Genomic DNA, 18441 nt, shown 5'->3' on the forward strand with positions numbered 1-18441 from the left:
TGCTTGATTTCTAACTTGGCTTTCAACTTGTTTACATCGACTATTTTAAACTGCTCTCCTCTGTTTCTTGATTGTTTGCGGGTTATCCTTGATGCCTGGAGTATACTTACTCATTCTCTCTGTTCTGGAAAATTTTGAGAGAAGATTCATCACATGCTTTTGATTTATGGGGTCGTGCCTGCATTTCTTTTCATTTATTTATTTATTTATCATTCCACCCGGGGAAGATTTCTGTCCGGCCAACGTCCCACCTTCTCCGGATGTCTCACATCCGGAATTCTGTTCGGCCGTCGTCCTGCCTTCTCCGGATGTCTCACATCCGGAATTCTGTTCCGCTGACATCCCACCTTCTCCGGATGTCTCACATCCGGAATTCTGTCCGGTCGCCGTCCTACCTTCTCTGAATGTCTCACATCCGGAATTCTGTCAGCCGACATCCCGCCTTCTCCGGATGTCTCACATCCGGAATTCTGTCCGGCCGACGTCCCACCTTCTCCGGATGTCTCACATCCAGAATTCTGTCCGACCGACGTCCCACCTTCTCCGGATGTCTCACAACCGGAATTCTGTCCGGCCGACGTTCCACCTTCCTCGCGTATTTCACATCCGGTGCCTGACGCCGGATGGGAAAGGGCGATTCAACTTTCCCCATCAGACATGTCCGAATCCTCTGATGGCGCTTACCCGGAGAGCATTCGCAACCGACAATTCAGATTCCCTGGACAACTTGGTTCGTCAGACACTCGCGATCCGCCGAATCCATTTCCTCCCAGAATCAAAAAGCAAACTCCGATAATATTGACGACCAAGTCTCCTGAACTGTCATTCTCTCTATGTCTCATCCTTATTTGTTTTTTTATGAATAATCTCTCATACTCCTATTTTCTTACATCTTTTTCAAGTTCAAGCTATTAAATAGTTTTCCAATCTCCTAACCCTTTCAATAATTTTAGTTTTTTTTAATTCTCATCCTTAGGGTTTTAGGTCCTAAAAATCGCATTTTTAATAAAAATTGGATGCCACCTTCTTTCTGGCAAACCATTTTCACACCTCCTCTGTTTTAAAAAAATGTTTTGAAATAAGCAAAGAATCAAATTTTGTAATTCTAAATAATGGAATTTACGAATTTAATTCATGCAAAATAAATGGGCTTTGGTGGGACCCCACATACATGATCTTATGATCAATTGATTGATTTGATTGATTGACTTGGTTATCATACATGATTTATTTATCCTGCTCTCTGGCATGCATGTTATTATTCCTTAATTGTGCATTAACCCTCTCTCTTGATAGTGCATGGTGGCTTATTGCCGAGGTACGTACCCACTTTCCATCTGATCATTGTTTATGCATATTCGAACTCTCATACGTGCATGATCACTTTGGGTATTCATTGATTTACTCATCAATTGTCATGATTGCTTCACTTTATTAGTAGAGACCCGACTTTAGGGGCTTAGAGGGGTGTTACGGTTTTTACCGTACCTTCCCGATAAGTAACCTGACCTCCGAACCCGATCCGGTTTTTCACAGACCATCTTTTCCAAAACAAGGAGTCACACTTAGGGTTTTTTTTTCTTATTTTGTTTACCCTTTAAAAATAAAACAAAAATAAGTGGCGACTCCAAGTCATTTTTCTAATCAATAAAATCATTTTTCAGAACCAAAATCGAGCTCGCCATCGAGTGGGAAACGCATGAGCTGAAATGCGGGGTTCACACTTTGGTTCTACAATTATAGGATTAAATAAACAGAATGAACAACTTAATGCTGAAAAGGAGTTCGCAAATGATCATTCATCAAATATGCATGATTAACTTACAAATATCAATAAAAAACTATTTGACCTGTTGATGACATGGACAACAATTTTATAATAATCCTTAGATTTTTTTTTTAATTACAATACTATTTAGTCCATGGTAGACTATTACTCAAATCTTCGCACTTGCTATGATAAATGCATTGTAGCGAATCGATTAATTATGGTTTGACCAAAATTCACCCTAGGTTGCCCAAGTTTTCTGACCCATTTTTCACTTCCTTCCAAGCCCATTTACTTCCTCCAATGGCAATGCACTTTCTCTTGTGATGTGAAGGTATAAATACTACAAAAATACTTTGTAGAATTCCAATGTGGGATAAATTAGACCTTAGTAATAATAAAATAAGCTTCACATGGAGGGGATTTGGTCCTGGGACATGTGGTTTACATAATGAGTGATCGACTAATGAGTTACACAACTATTTGGTCAACAACATAGAAAATATGTATATATCCCATTTTAAATTTTTATCAAACATTTAAATAAATATAAATATTTATATCTATCAATATTTTTATAATGATTATTAATTATAAAATATAAAAATAATATAATTTAATTAATATAATAGTTTTTAAAATTTTAAAATAACAAAATACATATATATGTAATTAATTTAAATATTATAATTTTTTTATCTTAAATATATCCTCATATTTAAATATATATTATATTTAATATAATTTAATGTATTAATACATTTATATTTATATTTATCATTTAATATTTAATTTGACATATTAAATATAAAATACAAAATATTATTAAAAAATTTAAGATTCTAAAAACATTGGATAAATGCATGTCCCACCTGCAACAAGAAGAATCGTACTCGCGGAGTTTGGTTTGGCGATGTCACCCACAAAACAGGGCCAACCCGACCCGATCTCCAAAATATAAACCCAAAAAGCAACGATAAATACCCCCAATCTTCCACCCCAAAACCCTCACTCTAGCTCTCAGCATGGCGGCGGCTGTAGCTCCAGCCATCAACACCACCATGTCTCCCCTCGTACTCTCTAAACGCTTCGTCTCTTCTACTTCTCATCCTAGGTTACTCCTCACTCGTAGGCCTTCGGTTCAGTTCTCCCGTGCCCTTCGAGTGGTTTCACCCGGCTCAGCAGGTTCGAGCCGCTTCACACCGGTACGCTGCCGGGTGAATCGGTCCGGCGACTCCTACTCGCCGCTCAACTCCGGCTCCAACTTCAGCGACCGGCCTCCGACCGAGATGGCGCCGCTGTTTCCCGGCTGCGACTACGAGCACTGGCTCATCGTCATGGATAAGCCTGGCGGGGAGGGCGCAACTAAGCAGCAGATGATTGATTGCTACATTCAAACCCTAGCTAAAGTTGTTGGAAGGTAGCAGATATTTGCCCTCTGTTTGGTTCCCGAGAAAATGTAACAAAGAAAATCTGAAAGGTTTTCCTGTAGGTTGTTTTGGTTTCTATAGAATGGAAACTTACCTCAACTGCACCGGACGGTTCTAGTGGTCTCCATTTACTGAGCATTTTTGTTTTATTAGATCTCAAAAAGTTAGGAAGACTCTCTAACAGTTAGAAATTTAATTTATTTATTTTTATTTTCTCGGAAGCTAAAATGTTTTAATTTTTTTTTCTTTCTAAAGTCATATGAATAGGATTTGGGTTCTAAAGCTCTTTCCTGACTTTGTTCCTTTTTAGTATTCATCTCTTCTGAAACAGAGTAGTTCACACCCTGAAAGGTTTTCAAATGGAGCCTTAGGATGTGAAGTGTTGTTTGATGCACACTATTTTCTTGTTGTTAATGTATATCTACATGCCTGCTTTCACTTGCTTGTGTATTTTATTTTAGTGTTTTTTTTTTGGTATAATTAATTAATGAAAATATTTGAGACTTTATGAATCATGCCTGGTTTTTCGTGTTTATGTTGAACCAGTGAAGAGGAAGCAAAGAAGAAGATTTACAATGTTTCATGTGAAAGATATTTTGGATTCGGTTGTGAGATTGATGAGGAGACCTCAAATAAGCTCGAAGGTGTGTATTAAATTGATCTAATTTGTGGGTATTTATTTTGTTTCCAAAATTTTATAAGTGATTGCCACGACTATCTTTTTGTTTTTGACTGATATATTGACTTCTGTTTGAAGGCTTGCCTGGTGTCCTGTTTGTGCTCCCAGATTCATACGTTGATCCTGAGTATAAGGACTATGGAGGTAAGCTTTTGATACTATAATAGTTCTCTGCTTATGCTCCTCCAGCTCACATGCCTTGCTTTTTTTGCTGTATCTTTTCCTAACTTACGATTTGATGGTGGAGGTCAAAAGAATTTTAATGCTTATTAGTATTCTATTTCTCTCTAATGTTGCTACTAAATTTGTGAAAATACTGATTCTTGCTCATTTGAGCTCCTACCCTCGGCCTAAAGAAAGGGAATGATCAATTAGTGTGAAATTTATTTTTTAGTTTTAAGTTTGAATAGGTCTGAATTTATCTGAAATATAAATAGAAATGCAAATGGTAACATAATATTTGTAGTCCATTAAGACTTCAGATAAGAAAACAAACAGGGCCTTAGTCTTCATTTGGATTGAAGTATGTATGAGGGAAAATATGAGGGGAAGGAAGAGGGGAAATGATGGAAAAAGGAAAAGGGTAGGAAGGAAAAAAAAAAGTTCTACTTCAATAGAATTTTTCTCTGATCTTTGTTTTATTCCTCTTCTTTTTTAGGGAGCAAAGATTTAAAATGTGCAAGTTTTTAAATAATTTTTGTTATATGTTACGTTTCTTCATATTTTCATTGTACAAAATATCTTCCTTTTTTTCCTTCTTTTTTTTTTTACCTTTTTAGTACTTTCTGATATTCAAATGGGCATCACATGCAGCTTTTTAATTTTGCATTTGTGCCCTAAAGTTTAAGATTGGTCACAATGTTCTGAACTTATCCTAAAAGCGTGCAATTTTATGAGAATGCTTTTAGAAGTCTGCATCATTTATTGTATGACCTGCAGAAGTCCAGCGCTAATAGTGCCCTTGACCTCCTTTTGCGCTGGGATTGCAGATCGGCAGAGATGGGACATAAAACTGCTGCCTTTGTTTGATAATTTGATTGGTCATGGGATAATTATTTATTCATTTGTAGTGTCAAACACTAGGGATTGAATAAACCATCAAAGCAACACTGCTCTTATATATGAAAATGCATAAAAATCATGAGGGATCACATTAAATATTATACTTGTTTTAAAAAAATGATAAAACCAGTCCATCTTGGCAAAGCTGAAGAGTCATATAGGCAATGTTTAGCTTTGAATGCTAATGGACTCACATCAAATGTCTCTCTTGACTGTTCTGTGCTTTGTATATTTTGTGGAGTTGCGGATCAGTGGAGATGAAACATGAATATTACAGCATTTGAATGATAACATATCTAGGGTTTGGGGAATCAACTTCTTGTTTGTGTCTATGTAGGGCCTTACAGAAGTCTTGAAACAACTGCAATATGCACCACTTCCTATTGAAAAACAAGTTCTAGTCATTTATGCAGCAGCTGTCAATGGATTCTGTGATCGAATGCCACTAGGCAGAATTTCTCAATGTGAGAGAGCCATTCCAAGTAGTATAAAACCAGAATTACTACAATCCCTTTTAGGAAAGGGTGGGTTAACTAGTGAAAGAAAGATGGAACCAGATGCCATTCTTAAAAGAAAGCACCTATAAAATCAACCATTTCTCACTTTCAAAGTCCCCAGTCCATCTTGGCAAAGCTGAAGAGTCATATAGGCAATGTTTAGCTTTGAATGCTAATGGACTCACAGCAAATGTCTCTCTTGACTGTTCTGCACTTTTGTGTATTTTGTGAAGTTGCAGATCAGTGGAGATGAAACATGAATATTACAGCATTTGAATGATTACATATCTAGGGTTTTTGGGAATCAGCTTCCATGTTTGTCTATCAATCTCTATATGGGGTCTATTCCCAAGTCCCCAGTCCATCTTGGCAAAGCTGAAGAGTCATATAGGCAATGTTTAGCTTTGAATGCTAATGGACTCACAGCAAACGTCTCTCTTGACTGTTCTGTGCTTTGTGTATTTTGTGGAGTGGCAGATCAGTGGAGATGAAACATGAATATTACAGCGTTTGAATGATAACATGCCTAGGGTTTTTGGGGAATCAACTTCCATGTTTGTCTATCAATCTCTGTATAGGGTCTAATAAATCAACCATTTTTTTCTTCAAAAGTCCACAGTCCATCTTGGCAAAGCTGAAGAGTCATATAGGCAATGTTTAGCTTTGAATGCTAATGGACTCACAACAAATGTTTCTCTTGACTGTTCTGTGCTTTGTTTATTTTGTGGAGTAGCAGATCAGTGGAGATGAAACATGAATATCACAGTGTTTGAATGATAACAAATCTAGGGTTTTCCAGAATCAACTTCCATGTTTGTCTATCAATCTCTGCATAGGGTCTAGTAAATCACCCATTCTTTTCTTCCAAAGTCCCCAGTCCATCTTGGCAAAGCTGAAGAGTCATATAGGCAATGTTTAGCTTTGACTGCTAATGGACTCACAACAAATGTCTCTCTTGACTGTTCTGTGCTTTGTGTATTTTGTGGAGTAGCAGATCAGTGGAGATGAAACATGAATATCACAGTGTTTGAATAATAACATATCTAGAGTTTTCTGGAATCAACTTCCATGTTTGTCTATCAATCTCTGTGCAGGGTCTATTATATCAACCATTTTTCACTTTCAAAGTCCCCAGTCCATCTTGGCAAAGCTGAAGAGTCATATAGGCAATGTTTAGCTTTGAATGCTAATGGACTCACAGCAAATGTCTCTCGACTGTTCTGTGCTTTGTGTATTTTGTGGAGTAGTAGATCAGTGGAGATGGAACATGAATATTACCGCATTTGAATAACATATCTAGGGTTTGGATTATCAACTTCCTTCCTTGTATGTTAAATGCATGCATGTTTCAAATGTATGTGCATTTATTCATGTATGCCTCAAATGAATCTCAAGTTCATCTTGGCAATGCTGGAGAGTTTTAAAAGAAATATGCAGCTTTGAATGTTAATGGACTCACCAGATGTCTTCAGGGTTTTGTTCTTTATATAGGATAAGTGGATTTGAAACAAGAATTTTATGCTCTTTATATATATATATATATATATATATAGAGAGAGAGAGAGAGAGAGAGAGAGAGAGTAAACCTTCTCTATTATTTAGTTCATCTTGGCAAAGTTGAAGAGCCATATAGGCAAAATGTTTAGCTTTGAATTGGAATGGACTCGTATCAAATGCCTCTCAACTGTTCTATTCTTTGCATATATTGTGGGGTATCAGATCAGTGGTGATGAAACTTGAATATTAAGGCTCTGAATGACACATATTGGATACATAGGATTTGGGGAATTAAACCATTTGTTTCAAGCATATTAATGCAAGTTTTTAACGCACGTTTCAAATATATGTCCATGAGCATTTCAAATATATGTTTGTTTGTATGTTTTGTATGCATCCCAAGTCCAGCTTATGCTAAGTTGAGGAGTCTCTGTTAATCTTTAAACTCTAATGGGCTGATGTCAAACGTCCCTGTTAACTTGTTCTATGGTCTGTGTATTTTCTTAAGTTGCAGATTGGTAGAGATAAAACAATAATTTTTATGAACTCTGGATGTTAAAATATCTATAGATGGGGTCTAGTGAATTGATGGTTTTCCCCCTTCCAAAGTTCCCTGTCTTTTTTAGCAGAGTTGAAGAAGACTGATTTGAATGTTAATCCTCTTGCATGAGGTGTCTCCCCGGACTGTTCTGTGCCTCGTATAGTTTATGTAGTTTCCAATCACCCTACCTCCTCCTGTAAGTTACATGAAAGTTGTTTTGATTTTCCCCCCATTTTTTATACCAAGTCATAGGACAATCATTGTAAATTTATTAATTTTTTTATCAAATGATAGGATCAATTGTTCAATGCTCTAAATGCAATACAAAAGTTGAAGGTACTACTTGGTGTACTCATTTGTCCATAGCCTAGGTGCCTAAACACCAAGCCAAGGTGCCTCGATGATCTTTAGATGTGATTCTGAAAACACTGCATCTTCATGATATAGGTTATTAAGTGAAACAGTAATTTGGAGTAATTTATGCATTTATGTTACGTGTGTGCACGAGGATAAATGAACAGAAGGGAAGAGATTTAATAATGTAACTAGTGCCTAACCAAAGAGCATGCTTGTTCAACATGGTTTTGGAACTGGAATGGGGCTTGTGATTTGTTCCCTTTATGTGGTTATTAAGTTCATTTTTTATTTGATTGTGTTGCAGCTGAGTTGTTCGTGAATGGGGAGATCGTACAAAGATCTCCTGAAAGACAGAGGAGGGTTGAACCAGCTCCCCAAAGAGCTCAAGACAGACCAAGATACAATGACAAAACCCGGTACGTGAGGCGAAGAGAAAACATGCGGTGAAATGGGAATGAAAAAACTAACTGTATATTTTTGTGTTCGATGAAAGGGAGTACAAATTCTATGGAGGTTGTGGGTATTGGATCCTGGATAATTATAACCGTATTTAGGTTAACAAGTGCTGTGTACCAGTTGACCTAATTGAAAGATCTTATGTTTCTATGCGGTCCCTTCTGCCAACAAATTTTGTATTAGTGTGGTGGATTACCATAAATCCTAAAGCTTTATGCTATGTTTGATTCCGGAAAATTTAGGGGAAAATGAAAGGGAAATAAAATATAAAGGAAAAGTAGAAGGAAAGAAAAAGTGAAGGAAAATAAAAAATAGAATGAAAGTGGATAAATTATTTTTTTTGTTACTTCAAACTCATTTTATTTATTTTAATTCGTCAATATAAAGATTAAATAATTTAAAAATATATAAGTTTTTAATTAGTTTTAATTATATTTGATTTTTTTTATATTTTTTATAAGACATGAAAAAATAATTTTTTTTTATCATTTTTTTTATTTTCTTAGTATTTTTCGGAATAGACATAACCTTACGGTTTCCATATTTTCCACATTTTTAATATTGAAGTCCTAAAATTTTCCACATTTTTAATATTGAAGTCCTAAAATTAGGGTTGCAACTTCTTGTAGTGGTTGGTTGGGCCCAAACCAAATTATGAAGTAATGAACCCAGGCTCTAACCGAAGATATTCAAACTCATGTTGAAGCCAATCTAATTTTTTTAAACTCGGCTTAATGGGGTTAAATTTGGGTTGATTAGATTAATTAAGTTACATGATTTAAAATCCATTCATAATGTTTTTTAGTTTATTTTATTTTTTTAAATGTATTTGTACTAAATATGTATACAAAATTTCATTGGATATGTTTTTTTATTTCTTATTTTAGAAATAGAATATGATAATAAATTTTACATTGAAAGTAGAACATTTTTCTTTATAAAAAATATAGATTTATTTTTTATTTTTTAAAAATATATTTGTGTATCATTATGAGCTATATATTTAATCAATTTTGGACTCATCATTAGCCAGTGATCCTTAAAAATATGAAATAACCATGTGTGTTACTCAAATATAAGAAGTAAGATATTTGTTACCAAAATATGTATGAAATAAGATGTTTGTATATGAAAATGTTTTGTTACATAAGTATATGAAATAAGATGTTTATTGTTGGAATATGTTAGAATATGAGAACTTGTGAACCATATTTGGTATAATATAAGTAATTTGTAACTAGAATTATGATATGATTATTATTATATTTAATTTGTTTAATATGTTCTTCTATATGTGACTTTTTATATCTTATTATTTGTTAGATTTAATTGTTTTATTATTGAATATAGAAGGTTAAAAATAAGAAAATAGAAAAAAAGAAAAAAAAAGTGTGAAATGATAGACTTCTTATAAAAAGAAATTTTTTGCAACAGGAAATTTGTATTTTCAAAATTTTATTCATTAATCTAATTTTGGCTTAAAAGTTTGATATTTGAATTTGAAAAGTAACTTTTTATAATAAAGATTGCTTATTGTAAATAGGTGTAAAAAGTTATTTTTTCATACTAAAATATAATACTTTATAATTCAAAATTAAATTAATTTATAAAATTTGGAAAAACAAGAACTTTGTTGATAACTGTATTTAAAAAATAATTCTGAAAAATAATTTTTAAGAATAATTTTTTAAAATTATCCTTCAATTTTTATAAAATAAAAGTATATTTGAAAATAAAAATATTTTTAATATTTTTAAATATGTTTTAAAAATAATTTTAATATCTAATGTTTTATTTTTAATCATCTTACATATTTATATAATTATTTCTTAAAATAATACTAACAAAACAAATAAAAAAATCATAAAATATGTTCTATAAAAGCACTTTATTTTTTATTCTTAAGAACAAAAAATAATTTTTTATTATCAAATATAATTTTATATTTTTTATTCTTAAAAATAAAAAACTGTTTTTAAAAATAGTCCTAGATCTCTATTTTCCTTTGTTGAGAAGAGGTCTAGTTTTCTAGTAGGTGCAGAAAAAGTAAGTCTTCAAAGTAGTGCTACAGAAGGTCTAAAGCAGTCCACCTATCTAATCCTATTTACCAGAACCAGGGCCGTCATCCATGAGTATAAGATATGATGATCTGCTTTTAAACAAAATTACATCAGGGGCTACGCTAAGATTAAAAAATGCATCAGATTTCAGGGGTCTAGTATAGTTGGATGGATACCTCCCATATAATATTTATTCAGATGTCCTCTTCAAGATAACATACTGATACAAGCACCAACTTCACACAGCTGGATTTTATTTCAACAAAGCCTGGTGGCTATGAAACTCGCATGGTTTCATTCATATAATGGACTCAGAACAGAGCGTCTACGGTGCTACCTTATGATGAGGATGTTCAGTAAACTCCCCGCACCAACCATATGCTCCTAGCCTCGTGATGAGGAAGTCCTTTAATCTCCCTGCAGCCTTAGCCTTGAAACCATATGCTCCGATTTCTGCCCAGAAAAAGAAAGAAATTCATGCATGCTTATACGCATTTCTAAAACGAAACAATCCACAGAGCCTATGAGAAGATTGCTGGTTTAAATCACTGGAAAATCTTAACAAAAAATGATGGGTGAATTGGCTTATACAAAGATGTAAGCATAGTAGAACGCTTAAAGCACCAATAACCAATTTTTCTAAAAGCTTAAATTACCTCTTGTGGGGTTGCATCTGGCTAAATAAATTAGGGAAATAAATATTCAATGAGTTTTGAACACATGACCTCGCACTAACAGGGTTAAAAAATGTAAGTATCCTTGACTTCAAGACAGTAGCTAATTAGATTAAGGACAGCTAGTAACTCGCAAATTCCAATGTTTTTATAAAGTCAATTTGGATAAAACCTTAAATTTTCCTTGTTCTCCATACCTCAAAATTAAATTTAAAAAATATAAAAGAATAAAACCTCAAAACCAAAAGGTGACTTTTTTTAAAAAATAAATAAAGAAAGAAAGAAGGAAGGATGAAGGAAGAAAGAAAAAATCAATCTGAGTTCATGGAAGATTTTTTTTCAAGTTCTCTTGCTGAATGCTGATATCATTCACTACTAATGTTCAACTAATTTTCATTTTTCTTATTTTTTATTTTATGATTCAGTGTATGCCAACAACAATTTCTAACTGTACGAAAATGCAACTGACCTGCTCTGTATGAGGCAAATACTTCCCATCAAACGTCAAGACCACACGATCCTTTCCATCCACACCTTTAACTTTGTCAACTGAGCAGTAGAAGTCTATGGCTGACATACTGGACATCAGAAACAATTAAGTTAAAAATCAAATGACTACATAGTAGTCTTTTGTAGCAACCAAAGTTTTCCCTTTTTTGGATATGAATTCAATATTGTTAGTCATCTCTAGCTCAAGTCGGAAAAACAACAATTTTCTGAACATCAAAGCATTAGCAGTAGATCATCGGTGAAATAATTTACTAAATTAGTTTCTATCTCTAATCTTGACATTATATAAGGTGCATGCATTGTCCCAAGACATCATCTTGACGATTGAGAAAAAAAATTCAGCACACCCAAATAGTTGTTGACAATAGGAGGCTTTGAACAATGAACATTAGGAGTGCCAAATATGTTTTAGGAAACTCCAATGTGTAAGGTTATTCTTGAGATATGATTCATGAAAGAAAAGGGGAAAAAGGGAGAGAGTGAACAAACTTGCTTTGCTGATATTTAGGCTTCTTGCAATGCTACCAAGGGTTAACTGCAGAGTTTCCTCATCTTCCATCTTGGAAACCACCAATGCAATCAATGCTATAGAGATAGATTGTTGAAAAGGTCCAGAAACTTGCATTTTTTGTCCACAAAACAAACAGATTGATGCATTATAGGAAGGAAACCATTCTCACTAGTTTCTATGAGATGATGCTATAGAGATAGATTGTTGAAAAGGTCCAGAAACTTGCAATTTTTTGTCCACAAAACAAACAGATTGATGCATTAAAGGAAGGAAATTGCTCTCACTATTTTCTATGAGATGACACTCCGGGAAATAATCTTGTTAAAGATGTCTAATTCATCTCATAGTATTTAAATCATTCAATACTACAATAGTATTCACTTCATATGAAGTGAACATCTTAATGAATGGAGCTATACAAAAAGGTACATAGGTTGTATACAAAGGGAAAAGAAAAGGTATAGGTTGACAGAGAAAATACAAAAAGGCGCTCCCTCCCTCATCTAAATCCCATCCCATCTGCAAAATCGAATAAAGGCATTGTTCTTTCTACTATGCACATCCTTACACAAAATGACGAACTTTTAACAAAGGAGCTCTTCAATGACTAAGCTGATTGCTTTGCATTTTAAAGGCTCTTCAGTTTCCATTAAGTCCAGAAGGAAGGAGCTTCTTTTGCTTAGCTCTCTAGACCTTCTTTTGCTTTGTTCCCACAATCAAACTGTGACAACTTAAGAGGATCTCCCTAACCCAAAAAGGAAGGACCTAAATGACTCCAATAGAGAAAATAGCCAGTGCCATGACTCCTTAACTTCAGAGCAATGAAGAAGGATGTGGTTAATAGATTCCACCTGGCTTTCACAGGGGTAACATCCGTTTGCCAAAGACCATCCTCTCCTTTGAAGCTGATCTAAGTCAAAACCTTTATCCAACATGCGTCCCAAGCAAAAAGGCTCACTTTAGTCAAAACCCACAAATTCCAAATAATGCCTTATGGGAAAGGGATTGAGCACTCTGGCTCTAACATAGAATAAAGAGATTTCACTAAAAATGCACCATTCCTGTAGCTTGTCCACAACACCCTGTCTTTCTCTCCCCTCTTCACAACTTTCCCCTGAAACCTAAAGAAAAAAGAAGCCAAAATTTCCAACTCCTAATCATTCAGATGTCTAGCAAAACACAGATTCTAGTGTCCCCCATCCCCTTGCACTTCCTAAACATTTGCTACCCAAGCCTCCTTATCCAAAGCAACAACATGTAGAGTAGGAAAAGACAAGCATAAGGTTCCTCCCTCTACCATCTATCCTTCCAAAACTTCACCCTCCTTTCATTCTCCATCTCAAAAGAAGTATTGCTGATGAAAAGGTTCCACCCTTTACTAATAGCTTTCCAAAGCACGACCATGACAACTCCATAGCCACCTCTCCTTATGCAAGACCTTCAATCCCCTTCCTCCTCTCCATACTTTTCCTTAATAACCTGCTTCAAAAATGTCTCTCCTTTTGAGACATATCTTTGACTCTACTAACCCAAAAGAGCCTTATTAAAGAGTAGGAAGACACCTAATGTCAAGCCCTCGCTCTCTCTTTTCTTTGCAAATGATTTGACCATTTCACCAAATATAACTTTTTCTCCAAAGCACTTCCTCCTCAGAAGAAATCCCTTTGAATCTTCTCATACCTCAAACTGAATTTTCTAGGAAGGTTGAACGAAGACATAAAACAAATAGGCAAACTAGATAAGGTACTGCAAATCAGAGCATAGGCAAACTCGATAAGATATTGCAAATCAAAGTAAGTGGAGCACTTTGGAAATATACTGCCTTTTCCACATTGAAAGCTTATAACAAAACCTTTCCTCCACCCTATCCCTCAACGTTTCTGCCTTGAATGGAGCTCTTGAAGGAAGACCTAAGTAGACAGAAGGTTTCTCACCCAATGTTCCAGCTCTGCCGCCAAATCCCCTGCATTGACAACCCTGTGTCTAAGAGGATTAATTCACTTTTCTCAAGGTTGATTTTTAAACCTGAGACAGCTCCAAACCACATAAGTAGCTAGCTTAGATGGACCATTTGAGAATGAGATGCCTCACAAAAGATAAGGGTATCATTAGCAAACAATAAACGAAAAACCTTACTCCTTTGCCCTCCCTACTCGTTGCATTGACACGCGACAAAAAGATGCCCTCTTTAGCCCTCTCTAAAAGACAATTGAGTGCCTTTATAGGTAACATAAACAAACAGGGAGAAAGAAGGTCCCCTTGTCTTAGCCCTCTAGAACTTTGGAAAAAGTCAGTTGGGGTACCTTTTACCTTAGTTTCTTGAGGTTGGGCACATGGTTCTGATTGATTATCCACCTTTGTTAATTTTATCGTGTAAAGTTTGACAGGTCTTGCAAAGCCACCCCTTTCCTTGCTTACTCATATGTTTGTATTCCTTGTATATTAATGCAGTTGATTGGTTGTAATGAAAAGGTTCTAAGATTAAATTTTCTAACCAAACTCATGCTTTCAATAAAAATTTGATTGGTTAAGACCTATAATTCAATCGACAACCATCATGAGTCATTTGAAAACCAATTGTTGACCTTTCTACAACTTAAACCTCTTGTATTTTTCATGAGTTTCCATGAGTCTCCTGAAGTTGTTAACACATAAATGTTCAAGGTCCCATTCAAATCCTACTAAGGATGGCAATTCAACTACATATGCATCATTTTGCCACTCTTAAAGTCTCCCTTAGTCTTTGATTTGGCATCCCTTCCTCACAAAAAATCCTTCAATTAGGCTCTTTTCAAATGTACCAAAATAAACATAGGGGAACCATGCATCAAACCTTCCTTGGCCTTTTTGGCCTTCCATCCAGGGAAAAGGTTTTTCCCTGCGCCTGGAAACACCCATTTCAACATGAAATTGATAAAATTAGATTCCACAACATTTTAATCCTATCACAATGAATTAGAATGTGACATTGTTCCTTCATTGTCTTTGCAGAGGCTACATCTATTTCCATTGTCCACCCTCTTCTCATGAGGATCTCTATGGTCAGGATCTTCACCCAAGTTGCTTCCCAAGCAAAAAGAAAAAAAAAAAAACAGGTTCTCACAGGGGCATGGGCCTCCAAATTTCTTTAGCTGGGAACATTTGTTTACTCCCATAACATAAAGATCTATAGGAGGACTTAATACAGAATCTTCCTTTCCGACCTTCACTCTATTGCAAGCTATCCATCCCTCCTTGCACTCTCATTGAATGAATGAGCTTGAAGAATAGAACCACTGCATCTATTTCCCAATCCTCAAAGTGCCTTCTAAACTGTATAAACAAATTGTCTCCATTCCTTCCCCTTTCCCACAAAACCTGCTATTTTAGCATACTTGTTAGAGGCTAAACTTGAAAAGCATTGAGGATACCACTTTCAATGGACTCTCCTCCACCCATCTGTCCCCCAAAATTTAGTATTTATACCATTTCTAACGTGGATAGCTGTCTTGATTTTAAAATCATCCCATCCTCTTCTAATGTTTTTCACAAGCTTACTCCAAAAGACCCCCTCACCTCTAGGGTGCTCCATCCCCCATCCGTTTCCCCATATTAGGCTAGGATGAACTTTCTCCACAAATTGTCATGCTCTTTGGCAAACCTCCACAATCATTTAGCTAGTAAGGCCTGGTTTAATACTTCAAATCTCCTAATTCCTAACCACCAAACTTCTTATCCTCACAAACAGTTCCCCATTTCACTAGATGCATTTTCCTTCCTTACAAGTGGCTATCCCACAGAAAATCTCTCTGAATTTTTTCCAATCTAATCCTTACCCTTTTGGGAATTGAAACGAGGAATATGAAGTAAATTGGAAGATTCAATACTGTGCAAACCTTTTCTAGCACCATTTAACATTTGATCCTTAATACAAAGAAATCAAATCAACAGAAATAATAATAAAAAAAGACATCAAAGTCCTAAAACACTTTCTCCACTATATGTAACCATCCTATTGGAAGAACCCATGCTTACTCAAGAGTCCAGAAAGTGAAGAATGCAGGAACTACATGCTTGCTTTCAATAAGTATGGTAGTTAACAATGGAGCAAAAAAACATCCTATCAGAAGAAGCAATGCTTACTCAAGAGTCCAGAAAGTGAAGGAAAGCAGGAAGTAAACGCTAGCTTTCAGTATGGTAGTCAACAATGGTGCAAAAAAGGTATCCGGTGATATACATACAGCTTTTGCGCAAACCAGTCTTAGCTTTCAGGTCATACTGAAAAGGTTACAACACCTCTAGTATAAACCTATCCGGGCAAAACTTGAATTTGTGATTCTACTCAGATCATAAAATCACATTTTGGGACATGTTTTTGTAGATTCCTGAATAACTTGAAGATCTGCTACTGATTGCATAACTAACAGTTTGTCTTCAAATTTTCAAATTAAATAGGAGAAATCCTGTTAATTTACACACAATTATCCTGCATATGCACCACAAAAATATGCAAGTTCACATGTCTTTTGGACATACTTTTACATACAAAGAACACTATTATGATAAGTCACAGTGATACATGGTTTTGTAAACAATCAGTGAGGGACCATAGGAAAATGCAAATAAAACAGACAGAAATAAAAGGCTTGTCCACACCATCTTATCAAAACTTCAGCATATGTGTGGATGTATGCATATAGATATACATATGTATATGCATGCATACACTGATTTTACATAGACAAGAGGCCAATATCATCTGAAATGTTGGAAAGGAAATTGGCCCATGGTGGTGAATTTGGTTATGAACTGAGAACTTAGTGGCAATCAAAAGGCAGACAGTGATTTAAAACCCTTTTCATATTTCTTTAAACTCCTAAAGACATATGATCATGTAAACATGAAATAGCCATGGTTTTCTAGATGGTTGATCTCTAATAGGCTGATCTTGAATCCTTATGTTAAAATTCAAGGATTTCTTTGGAACGTTTTTAAAATAGTTCTCAAAAAACAGTTTTTTGATATTTTCAAGAACAAAAATCTGTTTGGGAACTTGCAAGGTTCCAACCTATTTATGTCTCCAAATATTTCTAAAAGATAACTTTCATTTGCAATACTTTATTTTCGATCGTTTTCTATAATTGTAAAATTATTTTTTAAACCAATCATAGAAAAACAAGTGAAAGCAACCGAAAATAATTAAAATGTATTCTACGAGAGTATCCGCTTTTAGAAAAAGATCTCCAGAAAAAAACAAAAAAAGTCCCAAAAAGAAAAGGTTTTTGAAATTTGGGAAACCTGTTTTCAGAAACCGTTGTCAAACAGGCTCAAAAGTACATGTGTGGCAAGCAAACAGAGAAATTGGGAGACCAAAAAGACTTACATGCCATCGCCAAACTCCTCATTGATAATTTCCTTGATGCTCTCACCAAAATGCATCACGGCTTCATTCAATCTTCAAAGTTGGAAAGTCAGCAAATGGAAACACGCCAGTCAGAAAATTCAGAGATTTGTATGCTTATGCAAAACCTTACTTAGATGACAAATTGCTTCTGCAAATGATTCAATGGCATAGCATGTAAATATTTTCAAACATAGAGACAATTATAACACTTGCGGTACACCGTTTGTGATATACTACTGCGAAAACAGGTCTCACATGGCTCTCAGGTACTTTTCAAACAAAAAGAAAAGAAAAGAAAAATATCAACACTTCAAATAACTTTAAAATACGATTTATTTTCTAAAGAAAGTATAATTTCTACACAAAACCTCAAATCTATTAAAAGACAAGGAATTCAAGTTTCTGATGAGAGGCGAACAGAGGAGAGGGACCTGTAAACAGTGGGTTCCTGGATCAAATGGGGGTCGTAGGACCTCAGTGGAGGTTTCATCATCTCTTGAAGGAGTTCATCGGTTAGCTCCGGGAGGGCTGCCTGTAACTTAGGGGCAGTATCGGCCTTCAGCTGAGCTTGACGTCGCAGGAGCTGGGCAACGTACACGTTGGTAAGGCCCGTCTCTTCTGCTATCCGTCCGTACGACTTCCCCGACGTGCGTTTCACGCTCATCAGCCGACTCGCCACGCTTGACTTGCTCTCTTCCATGTCTGCTGTTGTTCCAATTCTCTCTACTCTCTTGTCCTTCAAGGTTTTCTATTCAGAAATAGGGTTGGGATTCGTTGGAGTCGTTTGGGTGGTCAGAAAATGTTTCGAGAAGATTCTAGAGATTAATTGGATTATTAATTTTTCGACGCTTATTATGTAAAAGAAAAAAAAAATTAATCGAAAAGAAATAAAAGTTAAATTTTATTCGCTTTGTGATGGAAAAAAATTTGAAATACTTTTAGCAAAGAGGGGTTCTAAAAATTAGGTCGAAATAATTAACATTTTGTTGCATTGTGAAGATATGCTTTTGACCATA

General features: G+C 35.2%; 2 protein-coding genes across 2 annotated transcripts; one reads left to right on the forward strand and one right to left on the reverse strand.

The window, feature by feature from the left end:
* Positions 1 to 2657: 2657 nt before the first annotated feature.
* On the forward strand, positions 2658 to 8440 carry LOC100251024 (DAG protein, chloroplastic-like). The gene is made up of 4 exons (XM_002285356.5): positions 2658 to 3188; positions 3745 to 3842; positions 3956 to 4021; positions 8136 to 8440. Exons 1-4 carry the CDS (start codon positions 2794 to 2796, stop codon positions 8276 to 8278), a joined length of 702 nt encoding a protein of 233 aa, XP_002285392.1. The 5' UTR covers positions 2658 to 2793; the 3' UTR covers positions 8279 to 8440.
* Positions 8441 to 10444: 2004 nt separating this feature from the next.
* Positions 10445 to 18158, reverse strand: CYN (Cyanate hydratase). Its single transcript, NM_001397917.1, has 4 exons — positions 17857 to 18158; positions 17405 to 17476; positions 11491 to 11599; positions 10445 to 10800 (listed from the first exon to the last, which is right to left on the reverse strand). The coding sequence occupies exons 1-4, from the start codon at positions 18123 to 18125 to the stop codon at positions 10756 to 10758; spliced, it is 495 nt and encodes a 164-aa protein (NP_001384846.1). The 5' UTR covers positions 18126 to 18158; the 3' UTR covers positions 10445 to 10755.
* Between the last annotated feature and the right edge of the window lie 283 nt (positions 18159 to 18441).

Source organism: Vitis vinifera, chromosome 5 (genome assembly GCF_030704535.1).
Source record: "Vitis vinifera cultivar Pinot Noir 40024 chromosome 5, ASM3070453v1".
NCBI lineage: Eukaryota > Viridiplantae > Streptophyta > Magnoliopsida > Vitales > Vitaceae > Vitis > Vitis vinifera.

Bases quoted from the DNA above. Each gene is read 5' to 3' on its own strand.
- CYN (NM_001397917.1), bottom strand. From the start codon at position 18,125: ATGGAAGAGAGCAAGTCAAGCGTGGCGAGTCGGCTGATGAGCGTGAAA. The intron at 11,600-17,404 runs GTAAGTCTTTTT...TCTGATGTCCAG, and splicing joins GAGGAGTTTGGCGATGGCAT to TATGTCAGCCATAGACTTCT. The intron at 10,801-11,490 runs GTCAGTTGCATT...TTTTCTGGGCAG, and splicing joins ATTTGCCTCATACAGAGCAG to AAATCGGAGCATATGGTTTC.
- LOC100251024 (XM_002285356.5), top strand. From the start codon at position 2,794: ATGGCGGCGGCTGTAGCTCCAGCCATCAACACCACCATGTCTCCCCTC. The intron at 3,843-3,955 runs GTGTGTATTAAA...TTCTGTTTGAAG, and splicing joins GACCTCAAATAAGCTCGAAG to GCTTGCCTGGTGTCCTGTTT. The intron at 4,022-8,135 runs GTAAGCTTTTGA...ATTGTGTTGCAG, and splicing joins TGAGTATAAGGACTATGGAG to CTGAGTTGTTCGTGAATGGG.